The sequence below is a fragment of the Rhincodon typus genome, chromosome 30 (genome assembly GCF_021869965.1).
Source record: "Rhincodon typus isolate 14 chromosome 30, sRhiTyp1.1, whole genome shotgun sequence".
NCBI classification, from domain to species: Eukaryota; Metazoa; Chordata; class Chondrichthyes; order Orectolobiformes; family Rhincodontidae; genus Rhincodon; species Rhincodon typus.
Genome location: NC_063361.1, coordinates 13,612,145 through 13,628,085, shown reverse-complemented (window position 1 = coordinate 13,628,085; position 15,941 = coordinate 13,612,145). Strand labels below are relative to the sequence as shown.

At 40.2% G+C, this 15,941-nt stretch overlaps 1 protein-coding gene across 1 annotated transcript in view; it reads right to left on the bottom strand.

The window, feature by feature from the left end:
- ngfrb (nerve growth factor receptor b) overlaps positions 1-15,941 on the bottom strand; it is a 152,362-nt gene that overhangs the window by 19,073 nt on the left and 117,348 nt on the right. The window contains exons 4-5 of the mRNA XM_020526767.2: positions 9,375-9,573; positions 7,752-7,939 (exon numbers count right to left, since the gene is read on the bottom strand). Of these exons, the coding sequence (XP_020382356.1) occupies positions 7,752-7,939; positions 9,375-9,573 (387 nt within the window). The remainder of the gene's footprint in view (positions 1-7,751; positions 7,940-9,374; positions 9,574-15,941) is intronic.

The following is a 15,941-nucleotide window of genomic DNA, read 5'->3' as shown; positions in this document are numbered from 1 at the left end:
CATGAATTCCAAAGCATAGATTTTAAAAATATTTTTGCCAAGAACTATTCCATGCGGCATAAGCTAAATACTGTGTAATGTGCAGGGCCATCTAAATTCAATACTTTAAGTAATTATTCTGGAAGTTGATAAATAGAAGATGGCATGTCTCTTAAAATGAGATTAATGTTAATCTCTGCTATACTATCGACGTTTTCAGGAATTTCAACCGAATAAACTCTCATGACCAAAGCCAATGATTTGCAGCATTCACAGAAAGATAGAAGACATTATGATCCCCAAAATACCTGCAAAAATCCTGGAAAATGTTGTAATTCCATGTAATAAAAATACAATTTGAAAGATTTAGTCATCCGATACCAGTGGCCCTAATCATGAATGAATGGAATTATGAAATGTAATTCCCTACATTCCAAAGGAAACATTTGGAATTTTCAATGCACTCAATACAGGCTTTGATGATGATTCTGGAGTGGCCTGATCTTCTTTGCCATTAGTCCAAACTATCTATTAACATCATTAAAATATTATAAACAAAATGGAGTTTTCTCGTAATATTTCAATTTCTAAAGTGAACTAATACTTAGGCAATTTCCATAACAGAGATTTTTTACAGAGCTTAAATGCAGAAAGAAGATCTATACATTAATGCAGGTGATCATATTACATTGGATCAACATACCAACTCCGAAAATTCTGTGTCAAACAATCGAGGAGTTCATTCATTTTGGTCTGTTCTTCACAGTAATCAAGCACTAAAATAGGTAGGTGAAAGTCTTAAGGAACATTGAGCTACAGTGCATACTGCACTAGAACCATTAACTTACAGTCTTAATGCAACCAAAACCTTTCAATGGATAACAATCCCAGAATACCGGAGAAACTCAGCATCTGTGGAGGGTGAAATCGAGTTAATTTTTCAAGTTCAGTATGAATCTTCGTCACATTAGACTCAAAATGTTAGCTTGGTTTCTCTCTCCACAGGTGCTGCCAGACCTACTGAGTTTCTCCAGCATTCTCTGTGTTTGTGTCAAATGTCTAGTATCTGCAGTATTTTGCTTCTCTTTTTAATGGATAGATGTTTAAAGATAATAATTATTCACGTTAATATTTCTCATTCTTGGTGCATACTCTCATATTTTCAATGTTTCTTTGTTCTTAGTCTTCCTTCCCTATGTTAATGGACACCATTTGGCACTTATTCCTTAGAGCCGACTTAGAAACTCAATTCAAGTTCCTCAAGACTTTCTGAAGGCTGTGTCTTTCCTGAAATTTTAAAATTTGATGGCATATGCACTTGCCTGGGCTCGGGGACTGAAAAATTGAGCTTGGATACATTTTTTTTCTTACTTGGTTAAAATAATTCTTTCCAGGACATAAATGTCACCAGCTGCGCAAACATTCAGGGGATGAGGCAACTGGATTTCTAGATTATGAAATGCTTGATCACACCCAGAATATTGAAAGATTTTTTAAAGGAGTGTGCCCATGTGTGGAAGAAAATATCAACACAAGGGCAAGAAAAGCTGGCCACTCTTCCTCCACTGCAGAACAACGGAGAGGCAGCAGTAATATGAAGAAATTTATTTTCATTGCATGGCTCTTGGAAATTCAGATCACTGAATGCTGCCATTTCATGTCACAATTTACAGGCAAGCGCATTGTTCTCCTTTTCCTTGTATCTAAGATGCAGTACCGTAAACACACCAAACACCAGAATATAAAACATGACCATACACCAGTGCAGGTCCCTGCTGAGATAGGGATTTACACTTTTCTTTTTTTACTCATAGAATCATAGAATCCCTACAGTGTGGAAGCAGGCCATTTGGCCCATTGAGTCCACACTGACCTGCTGAAGAACATCCCACCCAGATCCACCCCCAACCCTATCCCTGAAACCCTGCATTCCTCATGGCTAACCTACCTAGCCTCCACATCCCTGGATACCATGTGCATCTTGGTGTGGCCAATCCACCTAATGTGCACATCTTTGGACATTGGGAGGAAACTGGAGCACCCAGAGGAAATCCACACAGACACATGGGAAAATGTGGAAACTCTACACAGATAGTTGCCCAAGGGTGAAATCAAACCCGGGTCCCTGGTGCTGTGAAGCAGCAGTGCTAACCACTGAGCCACCATGCCCCTTATTCTTTAATGGGATGTCAAACTCTCTGGCAAGGCCAGCATTTGTTGTCTATCCCTAATTACTCTTGATCTGGGTGGCATGATAAGCCATTTCAGAGAGCAATGAGGAAGCAACCACATTGCTCAGTATCTGGAGTTACATGGCAAGTGTATGAGTACAACTATTTCCATTCCCTAAAGTGACTTAGTGAACCAGGTTTCAAAATTCCAGTTTTTCTTAATGTCCCACCAGTTGCAGTACTAAAATTTTAACCCATGTCCTGGGCATTAGTCTGGGCCTTTGGATTACTGCTCCACTGACATTACCATAATGCCACTGGTAGAACTACTCATAGCCAGAGAGAGAGTACACTTTAGCTTGTTCTATTTTAAAAAGGTTTAAATTGTTGAATATGTACAGACAACGAAAGTATGGAATAAAACAATGTGAGCAAGTCTTGCTGGTTCTGTACAGGGCGTTGGTGAGACTGCACTGAGAGTGTTGTGTACAGTTTTGCTGTCCTTACGTGAGAAGAGCATTGCTTATACTGAAAGCAATTCAGGAAAAGTTCACTTGCTCAATTCCAGGGATGAACCGTTTATCATATCTGGAAAAGTTGACCAAATGGGGCCACACCCATTGAAATTTAAAAGAATGAGAAGGTGACCCCATTGAAATCAAAAGGATTCTGAGGAAGTTTGACAGGTTGAAAGTTGAGAGAATGCTCCCCCTCATAGGAAAACATAGAAGTGTTCAAAAGTATAGGGACTCCCACTTATGACTGAGATGAAGGGGTTTCTCTGCTTTCAATAGGACCACAGAGATCAGGCTCATTGAATATATTCAAGACTGAGTTAGATTTGTGTTCTGGAGGTGCTGGCAGGAAAATAAAGTTGAAGCCACAATCATATCAGCCACAAATGTTGGCATATCTTAAAGGTCCGTTTAGCTTAGCCATGATCTATTATGAACAAGAAAGCAAACTTTTCTCTTTGCACATAGCTATCCCTTGTCTAGCGCCTTAATGCTTTCCAAAAAAGCATGTGATAAGGGTGGGTTATTCCTGACCTGTAATTTTTATACTAAAAACCTATTGGTTTTCATGAACCTTACTGGACAAAACAGCATCTTTCTACTTGCCTGCTTTTCACCCTCTTGCTCTGTTTATCTTGATGTATTTGCCCCCTGTCATTTGCTTTCTCAACTTTACTGCCTTCCATTCACTGACCATCACCTGACTCCCTCGCTGCTTCCTTCTCACCATCGCCCTCCATAGTCCTCACTCACAGCAAGAGCTCAGGACAGATGCAGGAGGGAGGCAGTGAGCAGAAGCAAGTGACAGGGTTCAGTGAGGCAAGTGAGCAAGTAGCAGCCAACAAGGGGGTAAGGAGAGATGGCCAGTGGGAGGGAGTGAGGTGGCCAAGACAGGAAGAGAGCTGGGAAGGGAGCAAAGAGTTTGGAGAAAGCAACAACTGAAACAATGAGGTCTTTAAAAAAACAGAATGAGCATGTAGAATTACAATTCTTGGCACTTGGGTGAATATAAAAATGGGGGAAGTATTGACAGCTAAGTTATGTTACAAACCATACTAAAATGAAACTGTGGTATGAGAAATTCCTTTAAACTGTGAATACCTGTATTTAGGGGGCATCGGTTAGTACAGTTAACTGAATGGCTGGTTTGCAATGCAGAGTGATACTAACCGCATGAGTTCAACTCCTGTGCTGGCTGAGATTATCATGAAGGACTCTCCTTCTCAACCTGTCCCTCATCTGAGGTGTGGTGACCCTCAGGTTAAACCACCACAAGTGTTTTCTCTCCAATAGGAGAACAGCCCAATGGTCCAGTAGGGCAGTGGCAACTCTACCCTCTTACTTTTATTTAAATAGGATTTTCACCCCAACTGAAATATCTTGATTTTATTTCAGTAACTTTTAAACAGCTACCAACTCATGCATTGAAGAAGCAGTTGCTCTTAATCAAATGCAGTGATCAAAATGATGCCAGCAATTAGGTCAATTAGATGATTGTATTTTTGTGGAAAAATTGTATCTTGTTTACATCGAGACTTAATTGGGTGGCATTAAATGACAATACAATTATTGAGAGACATCCAATTGTTATTAAACAGTAGTTTAATGGGCATAAAATTTATTTCTACTTATACATTTCTTGCTGTTGACATCCAATAATCAATTTGCAGACAGTCAGGAAAGTTGCTGGTTGCTTCCTTTATAAACCATCCTGTCATCTTCAAAAGCTCTAAAGATATCTAGCAACAGAAGGTGTGGATTTCTGAAACCAGCCAACTGTGAACATGAATAGTTGCACAGGTTACTATTCAGGATACAATTGGTGGTAAAGCCAGTGCTAGATACTAACAACAGGAAAAGCTAACCACAGGCCAACTTAGTCTGAGCTGTAGGATTTACAACTCAATAGGAACATCTGTCTTTTATTAGCAATTTAAAATCAGATGATGTATAATCTTGAATTGATTGACCAGAAGGGACTAGTTTCCAAAAAAGATCTTGACAGCTACCACAGGGGGAATCATTTTAGGAATGCATTTTCAATTCAAACTTGTAATGTGACCATTGTGTTCTGGTATTACAATGTCTGATCATGCTGATTCTATTTTTGAACAGAAGATTTATCAATTATAATGAACTCTTAAGGCTCTTCTGGCACAGTGGCAGTCTCCCAAACCCTGGATCAGAATGCCTGGGTTCAAGTCCCACCTGCACAGGTTGATTTTCAAAAAATCTATAATGAACTTTTGTAACCATGGAACCTGTCTGTTCTGATACAAAGGTCTCAAACTCAATCCAAATAAATAATAAAAATGCATACATGTAATTTCACTCGATCGATTTCAATTGTTGAATTGCCACAGGACTGGACTCCTGACCCAGGTAGTTAAATATAAAGTGCTGATCCACATGTAAGAGCCCCTATTTAATCATATTTTCAATGCTCAACAAACTGTATTTCGACAACCCACTACCTAGTTTCCACTCACAGCAGTAGAACTTCTAAAAAATATTTTTTAATCAACTGCAAGCAGACTTAACAGTAAAACTTCACCACATATTTCATACATCCTTCATCAACTGCCTTCCTTAGCGACACCACCAGTAATAAAGGCAACACCTCCCCAGCAGCTCAGGCTCAAGCATGTTCCAAACTGCCTTCATGAGTTAATTTCCTCATCCCATGTGCCCAGCAGACAGCTAGCTGCAAATTGCGTCAGATATTATAAAATATGAAATCAATTGAATCTTTGTGTGTTGGAATAGAACAGTGATGTAACCCCAATGGCAGAAACTCCCTTAGAGTACAACCGTTGCCAGGAGTAGAGCATCAGTGAATTTACCTTGCAGTCTTCATGCTTATTTTTCCTAGTTGTCCATCCCATTCTTCACCTGAAATATATTCAGCTTTTATTTTGTGAATGCCAACATCTCCACCGAAGGACCTGTGCCCCATTATTTTCATTTAAACATATTTGCGAAAGGCCAGATCAAATGGGATGGAGGCATAAATATAGCAGGTTATCTTTTACGTTCACTCCACCATGCTTATATAGTTCACTTTGATCAACCAGATACATTCTGACGAACTGAATTGAGTTTGACATTTCTCAACACTCAAAAGGCATGGTTTTGGTTAATAATAAACCAAGGATTTTCCGAGAAATTTGGTTCATAATTTCTGGTGGATGTTAGATCATGATTGAGATGTCAGTAAAATCATTTTAGATGGTGGCTTTTGTTTCATATCTTTTCTGCGAAACACTTCAAGAGGTTTTACTACATTAAAGAGATTGTACACATGTACTTTGTTGTCATGGTCTTAATTTGAAACCAAGAAATCAATTGGGCAAGTGTTCCTGACTTTTTTTGAAAGGTATGGGGGTGGATGTGTTCAATGGTAACTAATGGGCACCCCTAACACTGAGAAAACATATCCCTTCACTGCCAATGAGCTTACTAACAGAGACGCTGAGAAATCCACTAGTGCTTTGCCTTTCAGGACCTTGACACTAGTGTCACAGGTCTCCTGAGGCTTTTGGGTCCTAAGAATCACCAGCCAAGCCCTATTCCTTGGAGCGTCAAGCAAAGAGAAGACTTTCTGAGTTTTTTGGTGGAGGGTCAGTGTTGTGGCAAGCTTGGCACAAGGGCAGGGGTGTCTTTCAGAGGTGTCTTACCTTTGTCCCCTATCCATGTCCCAATTTGCCTCCAGATTGGGGTAATTGAAGTATCTGTCCATCCAGTCAGCAGGTTGCCCTGGTTTCTCAGTTAGGATGCTAGCCACCTTTCTCACCTAACCAAGAGGGCAGGTACTCAGGGAGGTGGTGGGTTGAGTCCCTTAAATAGCCATTAATTGGTGACTTAAGGGCCATCATTGTTAGCAAGTCAGGAAAGTGCCCAAGGGACTCTCTTTCCCAGAATTTAATTCATGAGTTAGCAAGAGTATCTCTCCAGTACCTTTTCGACACTCTCTTGCTACTCTCTCTTACTGACACATTCAGCCTGATTTTTCAATTAGGCTTACTTTAACTTGTAAAATTAAGTGGGTAAATTTTTTATGTTTCAGAGATTCAGAGGTTTTCAATTTGTGAAGAACAGACTGGATCCTATAAACATGTATTAAAAGAACTGATATATATAAATAAGTACCTTAGTTTCTTAATTTTATTGTTCTCACCAAATCTAACATTCAATCGTATGCCAATGTTGAGGTGTTTATAAATGTTGCCAGGCTAAATTCATCCATCTGTGCCAATTTAACTGAGTTGGGCATGTAGAGTCATAAAGTTATAAAGACCGGAAACAGACTCGTTGGTCCAACTTATCCGTACTGAGCAGATATCCTAAACTGATCTAGTGACGTGTGCCAGCATTTGGCCCATTTCCCTCTAAACCTTCCTATTCACATACCCATCCAGATGCCTTTTAAATGTTGCAATTTTCCCAGCCTCCACCATTTCCTCTGACAGCTCGTTCCATACACTGCTCAGCAAGCTGCAAATATGAGCTGATAATTCTATCAATTGCTTAGAAAAATTCCTGAAGCATGGCTAGCCTTGAGATAGATGTGGTTACTCAGCAATGCTGATGTAAAATGTTAACAATTACATTTTAAAATCCATAAAGGTACAATTTATAATAAGCTCCAATAGATACATCCTTTGAAACGTGGACATGCATTAATTTCATGACTATTACTTCCTATTAGCAAAAGGAGAGCCAAATTTCTTGGCATAATTTCAGAATAGTGTACCCTGCATAGGATATCTACACTAATATCAAAATTATTTTATGCTCATGGGCAACAAGCTTGACTACTTAAATATCTATGAACTTATAGGTGCACAATTTGAATTAATTGGAATCTCTCTTTTGATGCCTCCTTTTCCTTTAAGAAAAAGAGGTGGTGGGACTAAGTACAACTTTCAAAGAACCAGAAGAGATGTGAATGATCTGTCTCTGTACACCAAGCTACTACATTTTGATGGAGTGTGAGTAAAACAGGGATTTAGAAATCATTTTTTCACTTGGTGATGATAGTGTGTCATTAGAATATAGAATTCATGACTAAATATCCATGACCTACCTTGGTTCTGTTGTTGCTGCTGTTGTTGCTGCTGTTGTTGCTGTTGTAGTTTCTGCTGTTGCTCCTGTAGACTCTGACTGTCTACTGAGATTCCACTATCATTGTGCAGCTTCTCACCCTCTGGAGATGGCGTCTGGTTTACTGTTCTGTTATTGGCTCCTTGCTTGTTTTGCTTACAGCTGTTCCATCTAAGGAAAACCAGCCACACACCACAATGAGCTGAGGAACTTTAACATCAACTTCATTGCACAAGAGAGGAAAAGAGAGAAGTGACGAGTTACATTGAAGGAAATGCATAAGGGAGAGGACTTATCCATGTAAGGAAATGCAATATGAGCCAAAATTTAAGCTGGGAAACTGTGCAACCAATTCATTTCGAGGGAAAGTACAAAGAGCAACAAAGATGAATCCAGCCAAGATGACTAAGCTTTGAAGACAATTTGTATTTGTGGGGGTTTCTGTACAAAGGGTTCTGTAGCAAGGACAAGAGAATGGCTTTCAGCTCCAGCCCGTTCCCAAAACTCTTGTCACTAAATTAGGAACAGAATGTCTTTAAAGGAAATGGTGGGAAGGCTGTCCATAACCAATCAAAGTCTTTGGTTCTTGCTGCAAACCCTTCTCCTTATCACAGAGACCATCACTATCAAGGGGACTGCCTGAGTCTGAACTCAGCTTGGCATCATACGTGACCCTGAGGTAAAGAGTGGATTTTCACAAAGTCAGTGGACTTTGCTAATTGGGCCAGCACCTAATGCCCATTCCTAGTTGCCGTTGAGAATGTGGTGGCTATTATTGACAACAATTGGCGGCCACGTCTTTAGCTGCTGAAGCACTAACCTCAGGAAATCACTCCTTGGATATGTCCATCTCTCAATACCTCTTGTCCTTCTTAAGACCTATATCCTGAACAAACTTTTGGTTATTTGTCCTAATATCTCCTCATGTGGGCCAACATCATTTTCTTTTTGATAATGCTTCTGCGAGCATCTTAGAAAAACATTTTAAAGGTGTTTTATTAAATATAATCTGTTAATATTATTCTGAGCCAGAATTAATAACTTTGGCCCTCTACCAATACTTCCAAGGTCACCTTTCAGGACCCAGAAAGAGGTCTGTGTGTGAAAATTCTGAAATTAATGAAGGAGAAGGTCAGGTATATGAGAGTGAATGTAACAAAAAAAAAATCAAAGCAAGTGTGCACAACTGAACAGTTTTTTCATGACCCTCTGCTATGATAAATATAAGCACAAGATGATTGAGAGAGGTGTCTAAATAGAGTTATGGCCATAGAAAGGGCAACAGGAAGACAGTGGGAAACAGCTGCAATGAATAAAGCATCAAGCCACCGTCAGAAGACAAACAGTCAAATTATGAGAGAAGTAAATAATACTACTTAACAGAAAGTGAAGGAAGTGAATAAACAGCATGACTTTTGAAATGCTAATCCATAATTAAATCAACATTAAGCAAATTACAATTTCAAATGCAAAGTTGTAGATTGCACTGTGCTGTATAACCCAGTTTTGGCACATAATCCCCATTCATTGCAAATTAGTGACCTACATTACATCACTTGTCAACTATACACGTATCATTAAAAATGGAGTTACTGAAAACACCAACCGTTTGAAAGCCACATAGGCCACTAGTCCCACTACCACTGCGGCCAGGATAGAACAGTAAACAGGAATGATGTTGTCAGTGTTTCCTTGCCCAATAAACTGTGGAGAGCTTGGCACAGCTGGGGTGGTCATTATCTCTGTTGTTGTGATGGTTTTCGGAGATACATCTGTCTTTGCAGAAATGATTCTTGGATTGTAAGCTGTTTAACAGAGAAAAAAGATCTCTTTACTTTTTTTGTAGCACAATAAATTATATTTTATCTCAAAATGATTTTCTTTTGTAATTCCTATGCATATATAGAGTAGCATGATTGCTATATCCTATAATTAACAAATTCAAACTCTGCTAATCAATAGTCTCATAATTCTATCTACATCCAGATAAATGTCACTATCAGCTGCAATCTTTTACAGTCAATTTAATTCCAATAATATACCATTCAAATCCCTTAAATAAAATTGGTGACATGATTCCAGCACTAAATTAAAGAAATTAGGAATACATTGCAAATGTTCACAGCTCTTTATTACTGCAAGATTGTAAGCAAGGATGACTTCATCATGGAAACTGACAATAATGTAAAACGATGACTGGGAGATAATGTCAATTATTGAATCTCACATCCAAATCATGTTAAACTGAGCTTTAGTGGTTTTCATGACTACAGCATCTTGTCATAATGTCTGTGATGAACAGCCAACCTTCAGGATACAGTACAAAGAGACAGTGGACATCACAATAATAAACATTACAAATTTACTTGGCTACGATTTTATTATGGGGTGTGATTCAGATTGCATAATGTAAGAGAAAGAGGTAAGGAAATTATAACTGAAGAAATTCAGAATAAAACTAATATGGGCATGAACATAAAAATAATTAAAGATGAATGCATTTATTTCGTTCTTTCCTAATTTTTTTCTAATAGGACAAAAGATGACCTAACAGACCCTCCATTCTGATCAGTTATCGCATTCTCAGCTATAAGAACGCTATAGGAATTCAAGTCCCAAAAAGCAAAGCTGCATTCTAGTACATTACAGAATGTACTGTCAGAAGTGTTGGTTTTTGGATGAAATGTTTAATCAGGTGTCCACTTATGGACATAAACACTCACGTGACATTACTTCAAAGGAGAGTTAAGTGAGTTACCCCTGGTGGCCAGGCTAATATTTATCCCTAGATCCACAGCACAAAAACAAACTGCAATCTTTTAATGTCGGAGCTTGCCATGTGTAAATATTGTGCTACTTTTCCTGTGTTAAACAATGACTACATGTCAAAAGTACATCTTGTAAAGTGCTTTGACTGTCTTGAGATCATAAGAGGCACTGTATAAATACAAGTCTATTTCAGTTCTGAAGAAGAGTCACTGAACTTGAAACATTGATTCTGTTTTCTCTTCACAGATGCTGACAGACCCACTGAGTTTTTCCAGCAATTTCTGTTTTTGTTTGTTGCAGACCTCCAGCACCTGCAGTGCTTTGTTTTATTCTAGTTTTCTCTTATTCCAACGCAAACATGGATAGTGTTAACCAGTTTGTATTGAGAACAGATTCAAAGCAGTTCCAAAGAAAAGTTACATTTGACTCAAAATATTAGCTTTTGTTTCTCTCTTCACAGATGCTGAGTTGGTCTCGTACTTTCTGGGTTTTTTTGTTTTGTTCAGCATCCACAGATTTGAATGTTGTATTATTAGGGTAACTGGTTCAAGATGGTAGCAGCTTGAATTTGACAAAATGTTAGTATGGGTAGACAGTCAATGCATCATGGAATTCAATGTTCGGGAATTAAGTACTAGTTACACAAAATCATTCAATGTTTACATCTGTGGACAAAAGGAGCTTCATTGCTGTTTTAGGAAAGATCAGAGAGCATGAGACTCACGCATTATTTTATATCCCACACAAGTGGAATGTCATTATAAATAGAGTAACATTATTATGCCACTTTTGGACAGTTCCCATTGAAAATCTGCAGCAGTGACATTTCACCAGGAATGTTAAAATCCTTCGTTTGTTTCATGAAACAGATGGATCTTTTCCCTAACCTTTGATTTAACTGGAAATAAAACATAAGCAATTTGACACCTTCTGTCCTAATTGATTGTGGTAATGCCCATAACAAAAATAATTATCCAGCCGCATTCCTAGGAGCGAAGCCACCAACAATCAAAATTCTGCTCTCCTCAAGTCAATACAGTCTTTCCCCCAGAATGCTAGCTGATCATTCTTGGTTATTTCCCTTTGAGATTTGGGTTTTAACGCAGCTCAGATTGTTGTTTGTTGTCTGGAGGCCACATGGATCGTAATGTGACAAGACCTGAACTCGTCTCAATCACTGGGATATAAGTCTACAACAGATAGCAGATACTAATTTGGCAATCTCACTCCTAAAGACTGCCTAATGCAGGGAAATGGGTGGAAAAAATGTTCTCAAAAATTTGGATTACCCTTCTGAAATTAAGGCACAATGTTGCTTGAAAGTGGAGGAACTTTTAGTCTGCTTCTAACCGTGCTACATGCCTGGAAGTATTTGATATTGGACACAGGTCACTTGAAATAGAAGGTATTCTATTTCCCAAGCATACAAATTGCAATTTGTAAAAAATAAATTAATTGAAAGGCACCTGAGAAAGGGCCTTTGCTATATCCAAAGCCATTATTTCAAAGAGAATGAAGTATGAAAACACAGAACTCTTGCTAAAACTATGCAAAACACCAATCAGACCTCAGCTGGAATACTGTGAACAGTTTTGGGCCCCTTACCTAAGGAAAAATATATTGACACTAGAGGCAGTCTAGAGAAGGTTCCTTAATTGTTGACATAAAGGGACTGTTTTATGTGGCGAGGTTGAGTAGATTGTCCATATATTTATTGGGAGTTTAGAAGAATGAGAGGCACCTTATTGAAACATCCAAGATTCTTAGGGTGCTTGACAGGGTGGGCATGACAACAAAGTGACCAGCCACTTACAGCCTTCTTGAAGGCCAGCCCTGGATGTTGATCAGTGACCCAATTCCATGGAGTTGACCTGATATAGACCCAGCGCCCTACCTGATCACATGGAGATCCAACGTCGTGGTCCGACCAAATGGAGAACAAGACGCCCTAGAGAGCTCAAGGCTGCAACCAGGACCCTACTGGACACACCCACTTACCTTCTGGAATGGCAGACAGTCCATTCCGACTCCTGGACACCTTACCCAGGAAATGTGGGAGACACGCTGGCCTGCAGGTGAGCCTGAAACAACACAGTTTCAAGTTCCCCTTCCCCAGCATACTCCTGGCAAATATCCAAGCCATTGAAAACAAGCTGGACTCACCTATCAAAGGGAACTGAGAGACTGCTGTGTGCTGTATTTTGCAGAGATATGACTCACTCCTGCTTCACCTGACTGTGCCATACAATCTGAGGGCTTCTCAATCCACCCGATGGACTGCATGGCATCCTCTGACAAGACATAGGATGGAGCACTGTGCCTCCAATCAACACCTCTTGGTGCTTGGATGTGATGACCTTGGTGAGTTACTGCTCCCCAGGCCTAGAATATCTAACAGTGAAGTGCTGTCCCTATTACCCGCCACAGGAGTTTAGATCCCACCGCGTGTGGAAGTGAAAAGTACACATGATGAAATATAAACCACTGTAAATAGACTGGAGACAGAATACCCTGCAGCCTTGTTCATTGTAACTGGTGACTTCAACCATGTCAACCTCAAGAATGTGCTACTAAGATACCAGCAACATGCCTCCTGTCCCACTAGAGGTCGAAACACCCTGAACCATTGCTACACAGTCATCAAAGACGCCTACTGCCCTAACCCCCGCCCACATTTTGGTAAATTAGGCCATGAAGCTGTGCTCCTTCTCCCGGCTTACAAGCAGAAACTGAAGTGTGAGGATCTGGCACAAAAAACTGTACAATGCTGGTGTGAGGTAACGGACAAGCTCCTACATGACTGCTTGGAGTCGATGGATTGGTCCATATTCAAGAACCCTGACCTATACAGGAAATCCAGGTACAATCTTTGCAAAACCATCAGGAATGCCAAGGAACAATACCAGACTAAACAAGAGTCCCAGACCAACTACACAAACACAGTCAACTGTGGCAAGGTTTACATGATATAACAGGCTACAAAGCACAGTCTAATAGAGCTCAATGCATTCTATGCTTGCTTCGAACAGAAGGTGGGTGAAATGATGTCACCTACCCCAACAACCTCAGGTGCACCTGTACCCATGATCACCGCTGCACTTGTCAGACTGACCTTCTTGAGGACGAACCCATGGAAAGCAAATGGCCCAGATGAAGTGCCTGGCTGTGCACTCAGATCCCGCAGGGACCAGCTGGCATGATGATTTTCCAACATCTTTAACTCTTCTTACTACAATGGAAGGTTCCCGCCTGCTTCGAGAAGACCACTATCATCCGGGTGCTAAAGGAAAACCAAGTAATGTGCCTCAATGACTACCACCATTATGAAATGCTTCGAGTGGTTAGTAATGGTACACATCAACTCCAGCCTCCCAGATTGCCTTAATCCACTATTGGTCCACAACAGATGCCATCTCCTTGGCTCTACAGTCATCCCTGGAACATGTGGATAACAAGGACACCTACTTAAGACTCCTATTTATTGACTACAGCATCGCCTTCAACACCATAATTCTATCAACCCATCTCCAAACTCTGAGACCTAGGGCTCTGCTCCGCCACTGCAACCAGATCCTCGACTTTCTGACCCACAGAGTGCACTCAGTAAGGGTAAGCAACAACACCTCCTCCATAATAATCTTCAACACCAATGCCCTACCGGGCTGTGTACTCAGCCCCTTAAATACTCCTTCTGCATACACAACTGTGTGGCCAAATTCAGCTCTAACTCCATTTACAAATTTGCTGATGACACCACTGTAGTGAGTTGGATCTCAAACAATGATGAAACAGAGTAAAGGAAGGAGATGGACAGCTTAGTGGCATGGTGTAAAGGCAGCAATCTCTCTCTTTCAGTGTCAGAAAAATGAAGGAGCTGGTCATCGATTTCAGGAAGCCAAGTGGAGGACATGCCCCTGTCTGTATCAATGGTGCTGAGGTGGAGTTGGTCAAGACCTTCTATTTCCTAAGAGTAAATATCACCAACAAGCTGTCCTGGTCCATTCACATCAATGCTACAATTAAGAAAACATATCATCGCCTCTACTTCCTTGGAAGGAAATTCGGCACGTTCACAATGACCCCTTAACAATTTTAATAGATGCACCATAGAAAGCATCCTATCCAGATGCATCACAGCTTGATATGGCAACTACTCTGCCCAACACCACAAGAAATTACACAGAGTTGTGAACACAGCCCAGTCTGTCATGAAAACCAGCCTTCCTTCCATTGACTCTGTCTGCACTTCCAGCTGCCTCAGGAAAGCAGCCAACATAAACAAACACCCCTCCCACCCCAGTTATATTCCCTTTTACCCTCTTCCATGAGGCAGAAGATACAGAAGTTTGAAAACATATACCAACAGATACAAGAACCGCTTCTTTCCCGCGGTTATCAGACTTAGGAACGGTCCTCTCATATATCAGAGTTAACCTTTCTCTGCACCTTCTCCGTAGCCGTAACATTGTATTCTGCATTCTGTTCTATTACCCTCACGCACTTATGTAAGCTACAATTTGCCTGGAAAGCGCACAGACAATACTCTTCACTGTATTTGGGTACATGTGACAATAATAAATCAAATGTGGAAAGGTTGCCTCCCCTTGCAGGAGTGTCTAGGACTAGAGGGTATCATCTCAGAGTAAGGCTCACCTATTTAGGACAGAGATGAGGAAGGCTTTCTTCACCCAAAGGATAGTGAATCTGTGGAATTCTTTACTGCAGAAGGCTGTAGAAGTTGATCGTTAAGTATATTCAAGACTGACAGAGGCAGATTTTTAATCAGTAAGGGAAACAAGGGTTATGGGGCAAAGGCAGGAAAGTGGAGTTGAGGATTGTCAAATTAGCCACGATCTCATTGAACGGCACAGCAGACTCGAAGGGTTACTGAGTGGCCTACATGTGTTCCTGTGCCTGTTGTCTTAGTTCTAAGTGAAGGATAAGATTTGTGAGGTTGAGTGGCCAATTTTATCCATTACTTTTTGATTGTATCTAAATGATGACTCTGATTTGAATCAGTCTTGTTTCCTGTTGTTGTGGTTGTAGCTGTGCTTAGTTCTGGTGTTTAAGAAAGCCTTTACCAACCACAATAAAGTCCTTCTTGCCAGTACTTAATGATGATTTACTACTTGTTAGTCTCACATTTCATCTTGCCATTTAATAAGACTGAGTTGAAAAGGCACTTGTAAATCATTCTGAACATTTAGTTCTGTGAGAAAAATAGTTTTATGGAATATATATAGAATTCACTAAAATGATCTGGAATACTAACTTATTACTAAAATCTTGCTTCCAGGGAGAAGAGACAGTAGGAACTGCAGATGCTGGAGAATCTGAGATAACAAGGTGTAGAGCTGGATGAACACAGCAGGCCAAGCAGCATCAGAGGAGCAGGAAGGCTGAC